Source organism: Myotis daubentonii, chromosome 13 (genome assembly GCF_963259705.1).
Source record: "Myotis daubentonii chromosome 13, mMyoDau2.1, whole genome shotgun sequence".
In the NCBI taxonomy this organism is placed as follows: domain Eukaryota; kingdom Metazoa; phylum Chordata; class Mammalia; order Chiroptera; family Vespertilionidae; genus Myotis; species Myotis daubentonii.
The window spans coordinates 23,297,245-23,312,103 of NC_081852.1; the positions used below are offsets into that span (position 1 = coordinate 23,297,245).

The 14,859-nt window shown below is 40.2% G+C and overlaps 2 protein-coding genes and 1 pseudogene across 3 annotated transcripts in view; 1 reads left to right on the forward strand and 2 right to left on the reverse strand.

Annotated features, from left to right (window-relative positions):
* Window positions 1–12,542, reverse strand: part of KIFBP (kinesin family binding protein) — a 31,895-nt gene extending 19,353 nt beyond the window's left edge. The window contains exons 1-4 of one of the 2 annotated variants that reach the window (XM_059662517.1): window positions 12,033–12,539; window positions 8,013–8,111; window positions 2,727–2,806; window positions 2,244–2,427 (exon numbers count right to left, since the gene is read on the reverse strand). In XM_059662517.1, the coding sequence (XP_059518500.1) occupies window positions 2,244–2,427; window positions 2,727–2,806; window positions 8,013–8,111; window positions 12,033–12,464 (795 nt within the window). In that variant the 5' untranslated portion in view covers window positions 12,465–12,539. Of the gene's footprint in view, window positions 1–2,243; window positions 2,428–2,726; window positions 2,807–8,012; window positions 8,112–12,032 lie in introns of both variants that reach the window. The other variant, XM_059662518.1, reaches the window with a different exon arrangement.
* Window positions 3,876–7,080, reverse strand: LOC132214890 (prothymosin alpha-like). Its single transcript, XM_059662519.1, has one exon. It carries the CDS (start codon window positions 4,380–4,382, stop codon window positions 4,074–4,076), a length of 309 nt encoding a protein of 102 aa, XP_059518502.1. The 5' UTR covers window positions 4,383–7,080; the 3' UTR covers window positions 3,876–4,073.
* A 1,772-nt stretch (window positions 12,543–14,314) lies between the features above and the next one.
* LOC132214649 (cell division control protein 42 homolog) lies at window positions 14,315–14,859 on the forward strand (annotated as a pseudogene).

Here is a 14,859-nt window from a genome sequence, read left to right on the forward strand (position 1 = left end):
TCAAATTTATGAGAATTCCCACCACTTTCTCAACGACTTTCCACAGACAAATTTTATAAAACTGCTTTATCAACACATTTGAAGACTTCATAATTCAAATCTGGGCATAGTAAACTTCTCAAATGCTTGGAGAAGATCTCTTTGTTAATGTGAACACTTTGCATTTATCATGTAAGTCACGGGACCACCCAGCAAAAGTACTAAGTTCAAGTCCAATTTTTAGATGAAAGCCATCCTCATAAATATGTCTATTTCATGTTAGATATACCTACCTGATTTTGCTAAGATTTTTAATAGCTATGACTTTAAAATCTCAACATTGAATGTAGCCCTCCCTAATGGCAAATTCAGGAGCCATCTTGAGACTATCTGGGGACCATGTGTAGTATTAGCCCAGCAACATCTACAGATCAAAGTGTTAGTGTTAAACCTCAAAAAACCAAAAGTTCGTTTACATAAACAGCTTTACTTGTCCTTCCACAATCTCTCAGCCTTCATTACCACTTCAGCCTTCCCCAGCTTGGTTCCTGTGAGCAACCACTAGAACAGTGAGTGTCTTGCTTTGTGCCCTCTAGGTGGCTGCTAAATGTGGGACGTTAGCACCTGCCAGGTAGGGACTCACCAGGTAGCAAAACCTCACCTCTGGAACCAGATGAAGATGAGGATGATATAAATGACAGCTGCTTTTTTAAAAACATGGTTCAAATCTCTCTCTTTGCAGTACAACTTAACCAGCTGTAACAAAAACTTATAAACCATCTTGGTAAAAAAATAAAAGCACAAGGTAGTGGAGGTACTCATGAAAACTACTGCATGCTCCACATAAGCAATGTTTAACAACTTTATATTTTAAATTACATTTTGATATCTAAGTATTATCAATACCAACATTGTTTTAAGTGATAAATCAAAATCACAGTGAATATGTAACTTTAAACAAAAAAAATAAGAGGTGCCCAGAAGTTATAAAAATGGTGCCACAAGCAGAGGCACAAGATAACACTTTTTGATGATGGCCACAATGAAATGGTTGCATGAGTTAGATTAAACTGAATGCTCTGATATATGCAGCAGCATTACTTACTTAGACCATAGTCCTAGACGCAGTGCTGCAGTCACCACAGCCCCTTCTCTCCTACTAATAGCTTTTCTGAATGAAATTCTGTGGGACGATGCTTTAAACATAGGGTGCATTTACAGAATCAGCACTAACAAAAATCTTAGAAAGGATAAAGGCCCAATAAGGATATCGCAGCAGGCAACCAGAGATCTAAGAAGGAACTCTGATAAGCAAAAATTACCAAAACTTCAGAAATACTTGTGAATCAGAAATACAAATAAAAGTAATTTCTATTGCTGAGATATCTGACTGAGGATTAACAAAATATCTAGCTGGGAAAGGTGGCTTAAAAGTGTTTTAGCATTAAAAACAAGATCTTGAATAGAGGAACAAATAAGTCAAAAGTATACATGATTCTTAATAATTTTGATAAACAACTAAAAAGCTAAAAGTCCCTGTGAAGTATATCTTAAAGACCTGGAACTCTGGAACTGAGCAGAGATATTCCCAATATAGAGAAATTATTATAAAGAAATTCTAAATAACTGAAATGCATCACATGCTTTTATCAAAGCCCACATTTAACAGTCAACTTCCTCAAATTCTCATAGCTAGCAGATTACAATTGTCTAAAGATAAAGTTATATCTACAAAATCTGCAAGTTAAGGTAACATCTCACTAAAATGAATTGAGATAGCATGCTTCTAACAAAAAAGATTTGGTCTTAGGTAACGTAATTTTAGAGGCTAGAAACATGTAAGATAATGATAAAACTCAGTATTTTAAGATTTAATAGATTAATGCAACAAAAGTTTAAAAATTTTAGCACACTGGCAAACCGGGCTATATTTTTCTCTCTAGTTTACATCAAAATATAAGCTACCTATTTTTTTCAAGGTTTAATTATAAATTCTTATTGTTACTGCTGTTGAGATGAGAGTATGGGCTACTGGTTGGCTTCTTTATATCCCATTTTTTGGTTAAAACTATCAGAAAGGCCCATGCCATTCTAGCTGGATGCCAGTTGTGTGGATATGCTTCTGTTGTCGTCGTTGAATTCTATTACAGATGTCCCTAAGCTACCGAGTTTTAAAAGATTATATTTTCAAGGTACTATTTATTGTTCTATATTTCATATACTCTATCGGTAACTTTGTTAGATAACAACTTCAAAAGGCTTACCTTATTGATGTAAAATTGTGACAAGGTAGCAGCATTAATAGCCCACTCTATAGGATGGTAGGCATTGTGCTCAAGCTGGCGTTTTAGGGTACTGTGGCAATAATGAGCAGCCTTCTCAAACACTTCCTTATGTTGGTAGACTTGAGCCAGGTAATACAGGTTATGAGTATAAACCTTCTCAAATCTATGAAGAAAAAAACCAATATTTGCATAATGGTTTACAATTTATACAGAACTTTCATATATATGTACCTTAATCCTCTCACCAACCCTTTAAGTCGGGAATGGCTATTTGACAGATAAGGAAACTGATCCTTAGATATGAACAGTCACATATCTAAGTAAGTGGCAAATGAAGGTTTTAATTCGTTTCAGAATCCACATTCTAGAACTTTTATGAGTGCCTTGAAAGAGAAAATGTGTTTAACAATCATCTACACTATGTGAAAATGTCTGTGAGGGCTGATTTCTATACCTACTCACCTTTTTGATCTCTCTTGTTCAGTAAGTTTCTCTTCTTCAGGAAGAAAATGCTCAGTAGGATCAAGAGGAGGACTCCCAATCTACAATCAAAGAAAAACAACTCTAAATTTCACTGTAAACACCAAGCGCCCTCTTCTGGAAGGACTGGAGAAATCAAAATTTAAAAGCCCAATACACCACTTCGTTTTTCACTAATTCACTTTCATTTTACCCAAGAAGTAATTTTCTTAACCCATAAAATCTAAAAGAGTCAAAGAATTAAAAGATTTCCTACAAGCTCACGCTTGACAAAATTTTAATGGCTGTTTCAGGTGAACTTCAAATAAACTAAAAAAAACCCACCCTGATTTTAGATAAATAATTTTTAGGTATTTTAAGTCTTTATTTTTAATTTATCTTTATTGTTGAAAATATTACAGATGTGCCCTTTTTTCCTTCCACCGTGCCCCTCCAGACCTGCTAGGTATTTTGTCTTAATTCTGTCTGATATTCTTTTAAAACCTACATAAGCATGACAAATAGAAAAAATGTATACATCCTTAGAGTAATATTGTTCTAACCTGACCACTAATGAAAAATCAAAGCTTTAAACAATTTTTCTAATATTTTTTTTCTCAAGGAAACAAGTATATAGATTACCCTCTTTTTAAAATTTTTATTGATTTAGAGAAACATCAATTTGTTGTACCGCTTATTTTTGCATTCATTGGTTGATTTTTGTTGTTAGAACAACTCAGCAAAATAAAATTGCCGTTTATTGTTGGACAACATTGTTTCACACATACATCAAAACAAGCCAAAAAAAATAGCAACTTTATAGACAAAAAAAAGGGGGGAAAGAAACCTTTTTAACCATCTCATATAAACCAACTACTTAGAGTGCAGCTAAGTAGATACACAAAAAGTTACTGGAATGCTCGGAATAAGACTGTTTTTGTTGTTGCTTTTTTTTACAAGGTTTTTTTCACACCACAAGTAAAGTCAGAAGTAGGACAGAAAGAAAAAGGAAAAAAAAGGACAGAGAATGATCCAAAGGCTAGTTTAGTCATCCCAAGATCATTAAAAATGGCGAACCCAACAATATGTACAGAAATATGAAATGTAAATAAAAAATACAAATTTTCCTTTTTAAAGTACTTAAAAAAAAAAAAAAAAAAAAAAGCAGGGCCTTGGAAGTTCTGGTTCTTTTTTTCCTCCCGTTGCAAATTCACGTTGTGGTTTTGGTTGGGTGGTGAAGAGTGCATGTCACCTGCAGGTGGCGCTGCCCGAGTTGGGCCGGCAGGCAGGAGCCTCTACTTGAAGGTGACCATGTTGAGATTCTGAGATGGGAAGTGGAGGGAGAATAGGTCACGGAGTCCTTTTTTCTTTTAAGTGTAACTTTTCCTTTTTTGCTGTCGAGTCATCCTCATCATCTTCAGCTGCCCGTGTGCCCGTAGATGCCTCAGCCTCCTTATCTTCATCTCCACCCTCTTCCTCACCATCACCTTCCTCTTTCTCCTCTCCTCCTTCTTCTACCTCATTGTCAGCCTCGGGCTCTCCATTTTCATTAGCGTTTCCATTCGCAGGTGCATCTCTTCCATTTTCTGCCTTTACAACATCCTTCTTTAAGTCCCTGGTGGTGATCTTGGAGCTGGTGTCCACAGCCGTGTCTGACATGGTGGGGCACGCCAGTGATCCGATGCAGCCAATTTTTTTTTTAAAAAAATGAGAATTGGAGGACTCTGGCGTAGAAGTTGCTGGAGTCCAAAGTGGCAGAGGAGGCGCGTGGTTGAGGTAGCTGTAGCCAGCGGAGAGGCAGCCACAGAACAATGCAAAGATGGCTTTTCAGAGCAGCCAGTTTCATTGGTTGATTCTTGTATGTGCCCTGACTGGGGATCGAATCCCAAACCTTGAGGTATTGGGACGATGCTCTGACCAGCTGAGCAGGCCAGGGCTGATTACCCTCTTTCAATACAGGGACATTAAAAACAGTTATTCTTGCCCGGCCTGCACGGCTCAGTGGTTGAGTACTGACCTATGAACAAGGAGGTCACAGTTCAATTCCCGGTCAGGTCAGGTGTCTGGGCTGTGGGCTCGATCTCTAGTGTGGGTGTGCAGGAGGCAGCCAATCTATGATTCTCCCTCATCACTGATGTTTCTATATCTCTCTCCCTCTCCCTTCCTCTCTGAAATCAATAAAATATATATTTTATAAAACAACAAAACAGTGATTCCACTGTTTATTGCCTTGAGCTTCTGCTTCCTCCTCGGTAAAAACGATAAAAGTGTACCTACCTCATAAGGATGCTAGGAGGATTCAGTGAGTTAATATGTGTAAGTCACTTACAACCCCATCTTAAGTCTTCCAAAAAAACCAGCTACTTAACCTCTGCCTAATTCTACTTGTTTGAGAACAGTTTCATCTACAAGCCCATCCATACTTTAAACTGAATTCACTAAACTCCAAATAGCAACAATACTTCCCGTGAAAAAAAAAATCTTACATTTTGTATGCAAACAATAAAAGCATCATGACTTGGGGTCATAGAATTCATAGAAAGTAAAAATGACTAAGATAGGAAGCAAGGCCAAAGGCAAACACAATAGATTTTTAATTAATTCTGCAAAGACCATCTCAACAATTTTAAGGGCTGTTTAGTATGCTTACCCCTGTCTTAATGAGGGGAATTAGTCAATGTATTATTTTATGTACATACTTCACTGTTATGACTATCACACTTTATGTGTAACACTGGCAGTTAAATCAGTCTCTTAACTAAAACAGAGGCATAAAAATAGAGTGGCCTGAATTGTGTGGCTCAGTTGGTGGGGTGTCATCGTATGCACCAAAAAAGTCGCTGGTTCCATTCTCAGGGCACATGCCTGGGTTGCAGGCTCGATCCCTAGCAGGGGGTGTGCAGAAGGCAAGTGATTGATGTTTCTCTCTCTTCCCCTTATCCCTCCTCTCTCTCTTGAATCAATACATACATTTATTTAAGTACACAGTGTTTTGCTACATGTTTTATGTTTCCTTATTAATACTAGTTTTGAATGAAATATTATAGGTTTTTGGTATCTTTACATTTTAATTTAACAAATTCATATATTAAGAGTGAGCCTAAAATCATAAACAGAGATTAACATCTCAATTTGGCTTTGTGGTTCTCTGCTCTTCTTAGTTCTTAAGGAGGAAAGTTATAACACCAAGGTAGAAGAGCCATGACAAAGAATATATGTACCCCTATGTTCACAGCAGCACAATTTACAATAGCTAAGATCTGGAAACAGCCCAAGTGCCCATCAGTAGATGAGTGGGTAAAAAAGCTGTGCTACATTTACACAAAGGAATACTATGCAGGTGTAAAAAAGAAGGATCTCTTACCTTTTAAGAGCATGGAGGGACCTAGAGAGTATTATGCTAAGTGAAATAAGCCAGTCAGAGAAACAAGTATCACATGATCTCATTTATATGTGGAATCTAATGAACAAAATAAACTGAATAAAACAGACCCAGAGACATTGAAGCATGCAATAGACTGATGCATTTCAGAGGGAAAAGGAGGGATGGGAGAAATTAACCAAAGAACTTATATGCATACTAGAGGCCTGTTGCATGGATTCATGCACATTGAAAGGAAATTAATTAGAAGAAATATTTTAATATCACTATTCGCCCTTTCTCTATAATATAAGTGTCAACCAAACTCACAATCGACAATGACAGATCGAAACACATGTGTGCTATTGGTGCCTGCAAGAGCTTTATATGTATCATGCATGTGTGAGTCAACTTAGCCTTTTATATATATAGAATAAACTTGCTTAATTAGACCTACTTTCTGATTTAGCTAAACTTTTTCCAGCTCAGTGAAGCACCCCAACTTCTCTTTCAAGTAATTGTCAGCAACACAGCAGTAAATATCAACACGAAGCAGACTGTGAGGATCAAATGAGATGAGGCATGGGAAAACTCTTCACAAACATTTGGTTAAAGTGTAAAATGTTTGCACCTGGCTATAAAGCAAGTCGTGTTCCTGGGCTGAAGAAACTCCAAGGAGGCTAGTCACTAGGGAGAGGAAGCCGGGTGTTGCTACTTGACGTCATTACTTAGCACCCACAGCAATCGTTTCCGGGCTGGGCTGGGCTATGGGCTGCATTTTGCGCCATGGGGTCTTGGCAGCATTGGCTGCAATTTGGTGGAGTGTCACTTTGGGGTGGTGGCGGGGCCTGTGTCCCACTTGGGGGAAGCCGAGTGTTGGTGTGTCGGCGCCAGGTCCGTGGTGCCAGCCAGTGCATGTCATGGCAGCTCCTGTGTTAAGCGTCTGGCCCCTGGTAGTCAGTGCACATCATAGCTACCAGTCGGACGGTCAGAGGGATACAGCCTTTTATACATATAGATATGCATGGACACAGACAATAGTGCAGTGAAGGACTGGGGAAGGAACAGGAGTAGGGTAGAGGGAGTTAATGGGGGGGGGGGTGTATCTAATACTTTCAACAATAAAGATAAATTTTTTTAAAAAGAGAGCAGGAAGGAGAGTAAAACCAGTTTTAGTTGAGCACCTACTATGTGCCAAGTACCATCTTATACCTATGTTAGTTCATTCTTTGACCAATGCTACAGGGTGCAAGTATCATTATTTCCATTTCACATATGAGGAATCTAAGGCCCAGAGAAGTAGAGTGACTTATCAGAAAGCTATACGGTTAATAGGTTCAGGATTCAAACTCAGATATGTATACAAAGTCTGTGCTCTCCCCACCCCATGAAAATAATAATAATAATAATTATAAATTACAAAGCAAATAGGAATGCTCAATCTGTGCATTCTGCTTACAGTGCATTGCTTCTATCTGCTATCATCATTATGACACTACACTGTTCTTAAAGGAGCACTGAGCACTTGTGTTCTACACTAAGTCCAACTACTAAGTGAGGCAGCAGAGTCTAGGTTAAAAGTACGGGTTCTGGAATCACATTGTGTGGATTATAATCCCAACTTCACAATTTACTAGTGTGTGGAGACAAGTAACTTAATTCCTTGTGATCTGTTTTCTCACCTCTAAATTAAGAATAATAAAAGTACCCACCTCAGAAATTGCCGTGAGGATTAAATGAGTTAAAATTTGTAAATCACTTTTAACAGTGTCTGCAAGTACAGCTATTAGGTGACCACCTAGACAGCTCTATAGAGAGGTCCCTAAGTATACTGAGGAGTCATACACATATTATGAGTAAGGAATTCTTAACATCAGTTCTTCACTAGTTTCAATGAAATGTTAAAATTTATCTGACATGCAACATACCTCTTTCATATACCGAAGATATAGTGCTTCTGATGAGTCTAGGTAAGCTTGTGCTGTTTCAATTTCTTCTCTTTCAGACCACAAAATACCCAGATTATTCTGGAAAATAAAGAGAAATAATGACAATATAAATCATCTAGTAACAGTAACTTTTAGTTTCAAAGTCAAAATTTACCTACCAAACAGTACTGGAGTCTGATTAACAATGAATTATTCCCAACATTGTCCTTATGTAGTGGTAAACAGCTACTGATGGACCCCTAATGATCCCCGCCTCCTGGTATTCATGACCTTGTTGTATAATCTTTTCCCTGTAAGTATGGGCTGGATTTAGTGGCTTGCTTCTAACAAACAGAATATGGCAGTGATGGTGAACCTTTTGAGCTCGGTGTGTTGGCATTTTGAAAAACCCTAACTTAACTCTGGTGCCGTGTCACATATAGAAATTTTTTGATATTTGCAACCATAGTAAAACAAAGACTTATATTTTTTATATTTATTTTATATATTTAAATACCATTTAACAACAACAACAAAATCAACCAAAAAAATGAGTTCGCATGTCCCCTCTGACACACCGTGTCATAGGTTCGCCATCACTGGAATATGGCAACAGCGATAGAAGGTCTCTTCCCAGATTAAGTTACAGAACACTGTTCCATCTGAGGTGCTCCTCTCCCATTCTCTCTGAGGGAAGTCCACTGCGATGTGGTGGCTGTGCATAGACTCGCACGGCAAGGAACTGAGCAAGGTCAACTGAAGCCCTTGGACCAACACCCTGTAAGGAACTGAAACCTGCCAACAATCCCATGAGAGCGTTAGGAAGATCCTCCCTCAGTTGAACCTTCAAGTGCAGCCTCAACAGGCCAACAATGGGATGAGAGACCTTGAGGCAGAGGCGACCGGCTAAACCATGCCTAGATTCCTGAAATAAAAGTTGTTTCTTCAAGATCCTAACTTTGGGGGTAAAATTTTACATAGCAATAGGTAGTATACATCGAGACAAAGATGAGCCAGAAACATGTTTTCAAGTATCTACAATCTCCAGAGTCCTCTTAACAGTTATTGTTTGGTTCAAGCCTGAAGAAAGGGAGGTGAGCTCTCAAATTCCAATTATTCAAATTATGTTATGAAGACTCTGAAGATGCTATATGCCTTTACTCATCAGTTAAGTCAGATTCCCAATGTTTACCATTTCAAACAATGAAACATGTTTGTACTTTCCAGAGTTCTTAAAATTATATAGCTTTGTAATTATATCTAGTCAACTAAAAATTCTTCATTTGTAGTGTCTTTTCTTGTATCGATCACTTCCTTTTGATTTCCATAGCACGAACTTCCTTCTGCTACCATGAAGGTGCTAAGAAATTGATTAGATTTGGGGTAAAATGCTAAATAACATTTTTAAAACTAAGCCAGTTTGTCCCCTGGCATGTGACTCTGTCAGGCGCTGTACAGAGCAAATCAGGACTGTTTAGATGGTCAAAACTCAAGACTGGATGCCTAGCTAACCTTTAGAAAACAGGGTTAGACTGCCTCCCACCCCATGGGATAGTGGGATAGTCCTTCAGGCACAAGGAAACTTCTGAGGCTGGGTTTCTACCACCTTCTGCTTACTTCCCTAGGGAGGGGCACAGGATAAAGAAAGAGGTTTTTGATGTGTGTGTGTTTTTAAATACATTTTATTGATTTTTTAGAGAGAGGAAGGGAGAGGGAGAGATAGAAACATCGATGAAAAAGAAACATCATGGATCAGCTGCCTTCTGCATGCTCCCCACAGGGGATCAAATCCACAACCCGGGCATGTGCCCTGACTGGGAATTGAACTGGTGGCCTCTTAGTTCCTGGTTCGATGCTCAACCACTGAGCTACACCAGCCGGGCACAAAGAGTTTTTAATGCAGATTAACCTGTGGTCCACAGAACCACAAGGTACCCATTAATAGAATTCAGAGTCTAAGAATATGGATGGAAAAATCATTTCAATTTATTTTCACTATGTTCTACTAAAATTTAGCATTTCTTTTAATTATGAAAGCAGGGAAAAAAATGCAACAATATGCTCTGGGGGGTGTGGCTCTGTGGTCAGAGCATCGGCCTGAGGACCGAAGGGTCGTGGGTTCGAGTTCTGGTCAAGGGCACAAACCTGGGTTGCAGGTTCATCCCTGCCCAGGTCAGGGTATGTGCAGGAGGTAACCAATCGGTATCGGTATCTCTCTCTCTCTCTCTCTCTCTCTCTCTCTCTCTCTCTCTCTCTCCCCCCCCCCTCTCCTTTCCCCACCCCCCCTCCTTCCTTTCCTCCCTCCCTTCCACTTTCTCTAAAAAATCAATGGAAAAATATCCTTGGGTGAAGATTAACAACAACAAATAAGCAGCAGTATTATAGTACCTGAGATTTTGTGACCTATAAAAGTGAGAAAAATCTTAATGTTACAATTTGCTGATCTCAAAATATTTATATTCATTACTATTTTAAAATTATGAACATTGCCCAGCCCGCATGGCTTCAACCTATGAACCAGGAGGTCATGGTCCAATTCCCAGTGTGGGGTGTGCAGGAGACAGCCAATCAATGATTCTCTCTCATCACTGATGTTTCTCTCTCTCTCTCTCTCCCTTTCCCTTCCTCTCTGAAATAAAAATATATTAAAAAATAAAATAAAATTATGGACATTAGACATATCATTAGATGTTGTTTAACATATTAATAAAGAAGCACACATATTACTACATCATACATTTGTTTTAAAAAAATATTTTGATCCCTAGCTGGATTGCTCAGATGGTTGGAGTGTTGTTCCATACACCAAAAAGTTATGAGTTCAATTCCTGGTCAGGGCACATACTTAGGTTGTGGGTTTGATTCCTGGTTGCAGTGCATAACAATTGATGTTTCTCTCTCATATCAATGTTTCTCTCTCTCTCTTTCTCTAAATAAATGAAAACATATCCTTAGGTGAGGATTAAAATATATATGTGTGTTGATAACTTTTATATTACTGGTTCCTTTAATATTCTTTTACATTTTATTTTATACGTTTAAAATCATTCCTGTTTTATGCAATACTAGAGGCCTGGGGCATGAATTCGTGTGCGGGGTGGGGTCCAGCCCCCCACCCTGATGAGGGCCACTGGGTGGGCGGGCTGGGGGGAGGGGCCACAGGTATTGGCCAGCCACTCTGCCCCCTGGTGAACTCCCTGTCAACTCCCAGTGGAGGGGACAATTTGTATATTAACCTTTTATTATATAGGACAGGCTTCACTAGACTGCAATATGCCACAAAAAATGTTTAGAAACCCTAGAGTTTAATGGTGAGTTGAGCAAAAGACCTAGAATTGATTTGATTTTTAACTCCACAGAAATAACTACTATTGACATTCTACATGAATTGTTTTTTAAGTATAATATAAATCCTACAACACAACAGAAACTATTGTATCATTCACAGAGCATCAGACCAGGTAGGGAAAAAAGCTGAATATAAAATAAAAACAGCTAAAAAAGTACTACTACTGGTGAATTCTACCAAACACGTAAGGAAGAAATAATACCAACTCTACACAAACTCTTCTGGAAAAATAAGGAAAGAACACCTCCCATCTCATACCAAATCAAAGACATAACAAGAAAACTACAGACTGATACCCTTCATGAACATAGATACAAAAAACGTTAACAAAATTTTAGCAAATTGAGGACAAATGGGTCAACCTTAAATTAAGGTTAAAATTACTTTAGATTTTTTTTCTTAATAGAATGGACAGGATCAGAACTGGTGGAGAAGAGCTGAAAAAGGTATTTACGATTACAAGGGGGCGAAACCCAGGCAACGACCACGACTAAGCGAGCAGCAAGCGACGTTGAAGAGGGCGACGAGGGTGGGGGTTTCCCGGCCGTTCATCCCGAAGCTTCCAAGCCGTGGGACAGACTGTGCCCCGTGACCTGTGCCCTCGGCCCTGGCAGAGTCGGGGCCCGCCCCGCCCGCCCCGGCCGCCCCTCGCCCCGGCAGCCGGCTCTCACCTGCGCCTGGATGTACAGCGAGACGCAGTCGGGCGCCAGCCGGTACCTGCGCACCAGCCGCAGGCATTTCATCAGGTGCTCCTCCCCCGCCGACAGCTCCTCCGTGTCGAGGTGGTTCAGCCCCAGGTGGAACTCAATCACCGCCAGCCTCACGGCGCCCTGGGCCACGGGCCCCTCGACCGCCACCCGCTCGGCCGGCAGCCCCGGGGCGGAGTCCCCCGCGCCCACGTCGTCCTCGGCCTGAGGCCGCTCGTCGTCGTCCTCGTCCTCGGGCGCGGGGCCCAGCAGCGCTCTGACCTCCTCCAGCAGAACTCGGGCGCCGTACTTGGACTTGTACGGCTCCTTCTCGGGGTTTTTATGCAGTTCTACCCGCGACAGAGCCAGCGCGGCCTGGAATTTCTCACGAATCTCGGCCCACGCGCCGTTCGCCATAGCGGCCTCCGCTGCTCAGGTTTCCCTAATGTTTCCAATCCGGACTCCCGCCTTCCTTTCTGCTTTACGACACTTCACTTACGGCCCCTGATAGGTCCGGGCACTGCATCACTATAACCAATGAGGTCCGCCAAGGGAACCGCAATATGCTCAGCAGTGACCAATGGGAAGGCGCAGTGCTTACCGTAGCAACCGTTGTCATGGAAACGAAGCTGCCAAAGAGGATGGCCCCACCTCCCAGCCCCGCCCTCCGTAATGGTGAATTCATCTCTCTCGCTTGGCCCGGTAAAAGTTATATTGATATAAAACTACCGGCTGACTTTAATATAACATATGGAAATATTGTTAACGAACATATCTACTAACTACTCTTGTTAATTGATATAAGCCGAAAGGCATAACTCTTTTGGCATTAGTGTGTAACTTAGTCCATCACCATAAAAATATAACAAGGATCGGGTTATTATTACTGTATAGCCTGAGTGAAAGCTATGAACGTAAAAAGCACTTCAACCCTGAAATGCAGGTTGTAGGGATGTGCACAACTTCCCAAAGTAACACGAGTTAAATCCCAGAGCTGTGGCAGGCACCTCAGACACTTTTTCCACTACACACCTTCCTAAACTAGCCAAATTCAGGGCGGACTGAGGGGAAGGGGGAGAGCACTTTTAATTATTATGCTATACTGTCTCCTAGTAGGAGCTCAATACATAAACCACCATGACACATGGTGCTGACCTCTAAAGATCTAGCTGGTAGAACAGCCAGGTGAAAACTAAAATAGAGATTTCTGAAAAATCCTTACACAGACACACACCTAATCAAGACATCAGACTAGGAAACTTGAGATGGAAGAGTTCTAGCTGACAATATTTCCTCTCCTGGCCTTCTTTTTACACCAGTATTTTGAGTATTGAAGGTCATGGGATGTTCCCTGTGAGATGTCATAAAGCAGTCCCTGTGGAATTTGTCCAGTGAGTGGTATACAGAGCAATGCAGTGACCCGAGATCAAGCTCGTGGATGGTAATTAGAAGAGAGGGGAAAGTATAAGGCATGTTGTGATGAAACGGAGTTAACTTGTTTGGCCAGAGCACAGCTAGTGTCTATCATTTATGTTCACTCCAGTAAAAATAAGATACTAAGAAGAGCACTAATTTGTCTTTACACCAGGGAGCCAACTTAATGGAAAACTCATTAATTAAGAGCAGGGTAATCATCATCTGTAGTATATAATATTGATCTGAAAGTGCCGGAAAATGCAATTGGACATTCTTTTGAACAAATAAGTATGATGATTGGGAAGATGGAAAAATCATTTTTTACAGATGGTATGATTGATTGTCTTCCTGAAAAAGCAAAGTAAAACAACTAAACAGAAAAAGTAAAAAAAAGTTTAGTAAACAGGCGGGTCACAAATAAAGGTATAAAAATCAACAACCTTTCATTGGAGGAAAGATGCAATGGAGAAAAAGACCACTTTCATAATAGTAACATCAACAAATATCTAGCATAAACTTAACCATTTTAGTGAAATAAAAATAAGAATATAAGACTTAAGTCTTATTTCCCAGATGGTAAGCCCTAAACAGCATTACCTAAATTATAAGGAAACCCAGTTCCTTCAAAAAAAAAAAATGCTAATTCTGGTCCTGGGACAGGATGAGTCTGGCTATCTTGTCACACCAGAAATCAAAGAAACCGTCAAAGACTAGAAGGGTCAGTTCAAAAGAATTGAAATGGTGCCAACTTAAAAAGAGGTTCTTGGGCAGTGCTGCCAACACCCTGGCGGAGAAGCTGAGGTCATCATCAGACTTGAAATACTTAAATTGGGTAGAAAACTGTTTCAGCAATGCAGACAATTAAGTGCATTATTGTGGGCGATGGTGCCATTGGTAAAACATGTCTCCTAACACAATAAGCAAATTTCCATCTGACTATGTACCAACTGTTTTTGACAACTATGTAGTCACAATTGTGATTGGTGGAGAGCCATATACTCTTAGACTTTTTGATACAGCAGGGCAAGAGAATATGACAAGATTTTGACTGCTGAGTTATCCACAAGCAGATGTATTTCTAGTCTGTTTTTCAGTGGTCTCTCCATCCTCATTAGGGTGCCTGAAATAACTCACTGTCCATAGACTCCTTCCTTGCTTGTTGGGACCCAAATTGATCTGAGATGACCCCTCTACTATTGAGAAAGTTGCCAAGAACAAACAAAAGCCTATCATTCCAGACTGCTGAAAAGCTGGCCCGTGACCTGAAGGCCGTCAAATATGTGGAGCGTTCTGCACTCAGCCAAAAAGGCCTGAAGAACGTATTTGATGAAGCAAATTGGCTGCCCTGGAGCCCCCAGAACAGAAGAGCTGCAGGTGTGTGTTGCTGTGTTCATAA

Coding starts and splice junctions, on each gene's coding strand:
- LOC132214890 (XM_059662519.1), bottom strand. CDS start 4,382: ATGTCAGACACGGCTGTGGACACCAGCTCCAAGATCACCACCAGGGAC.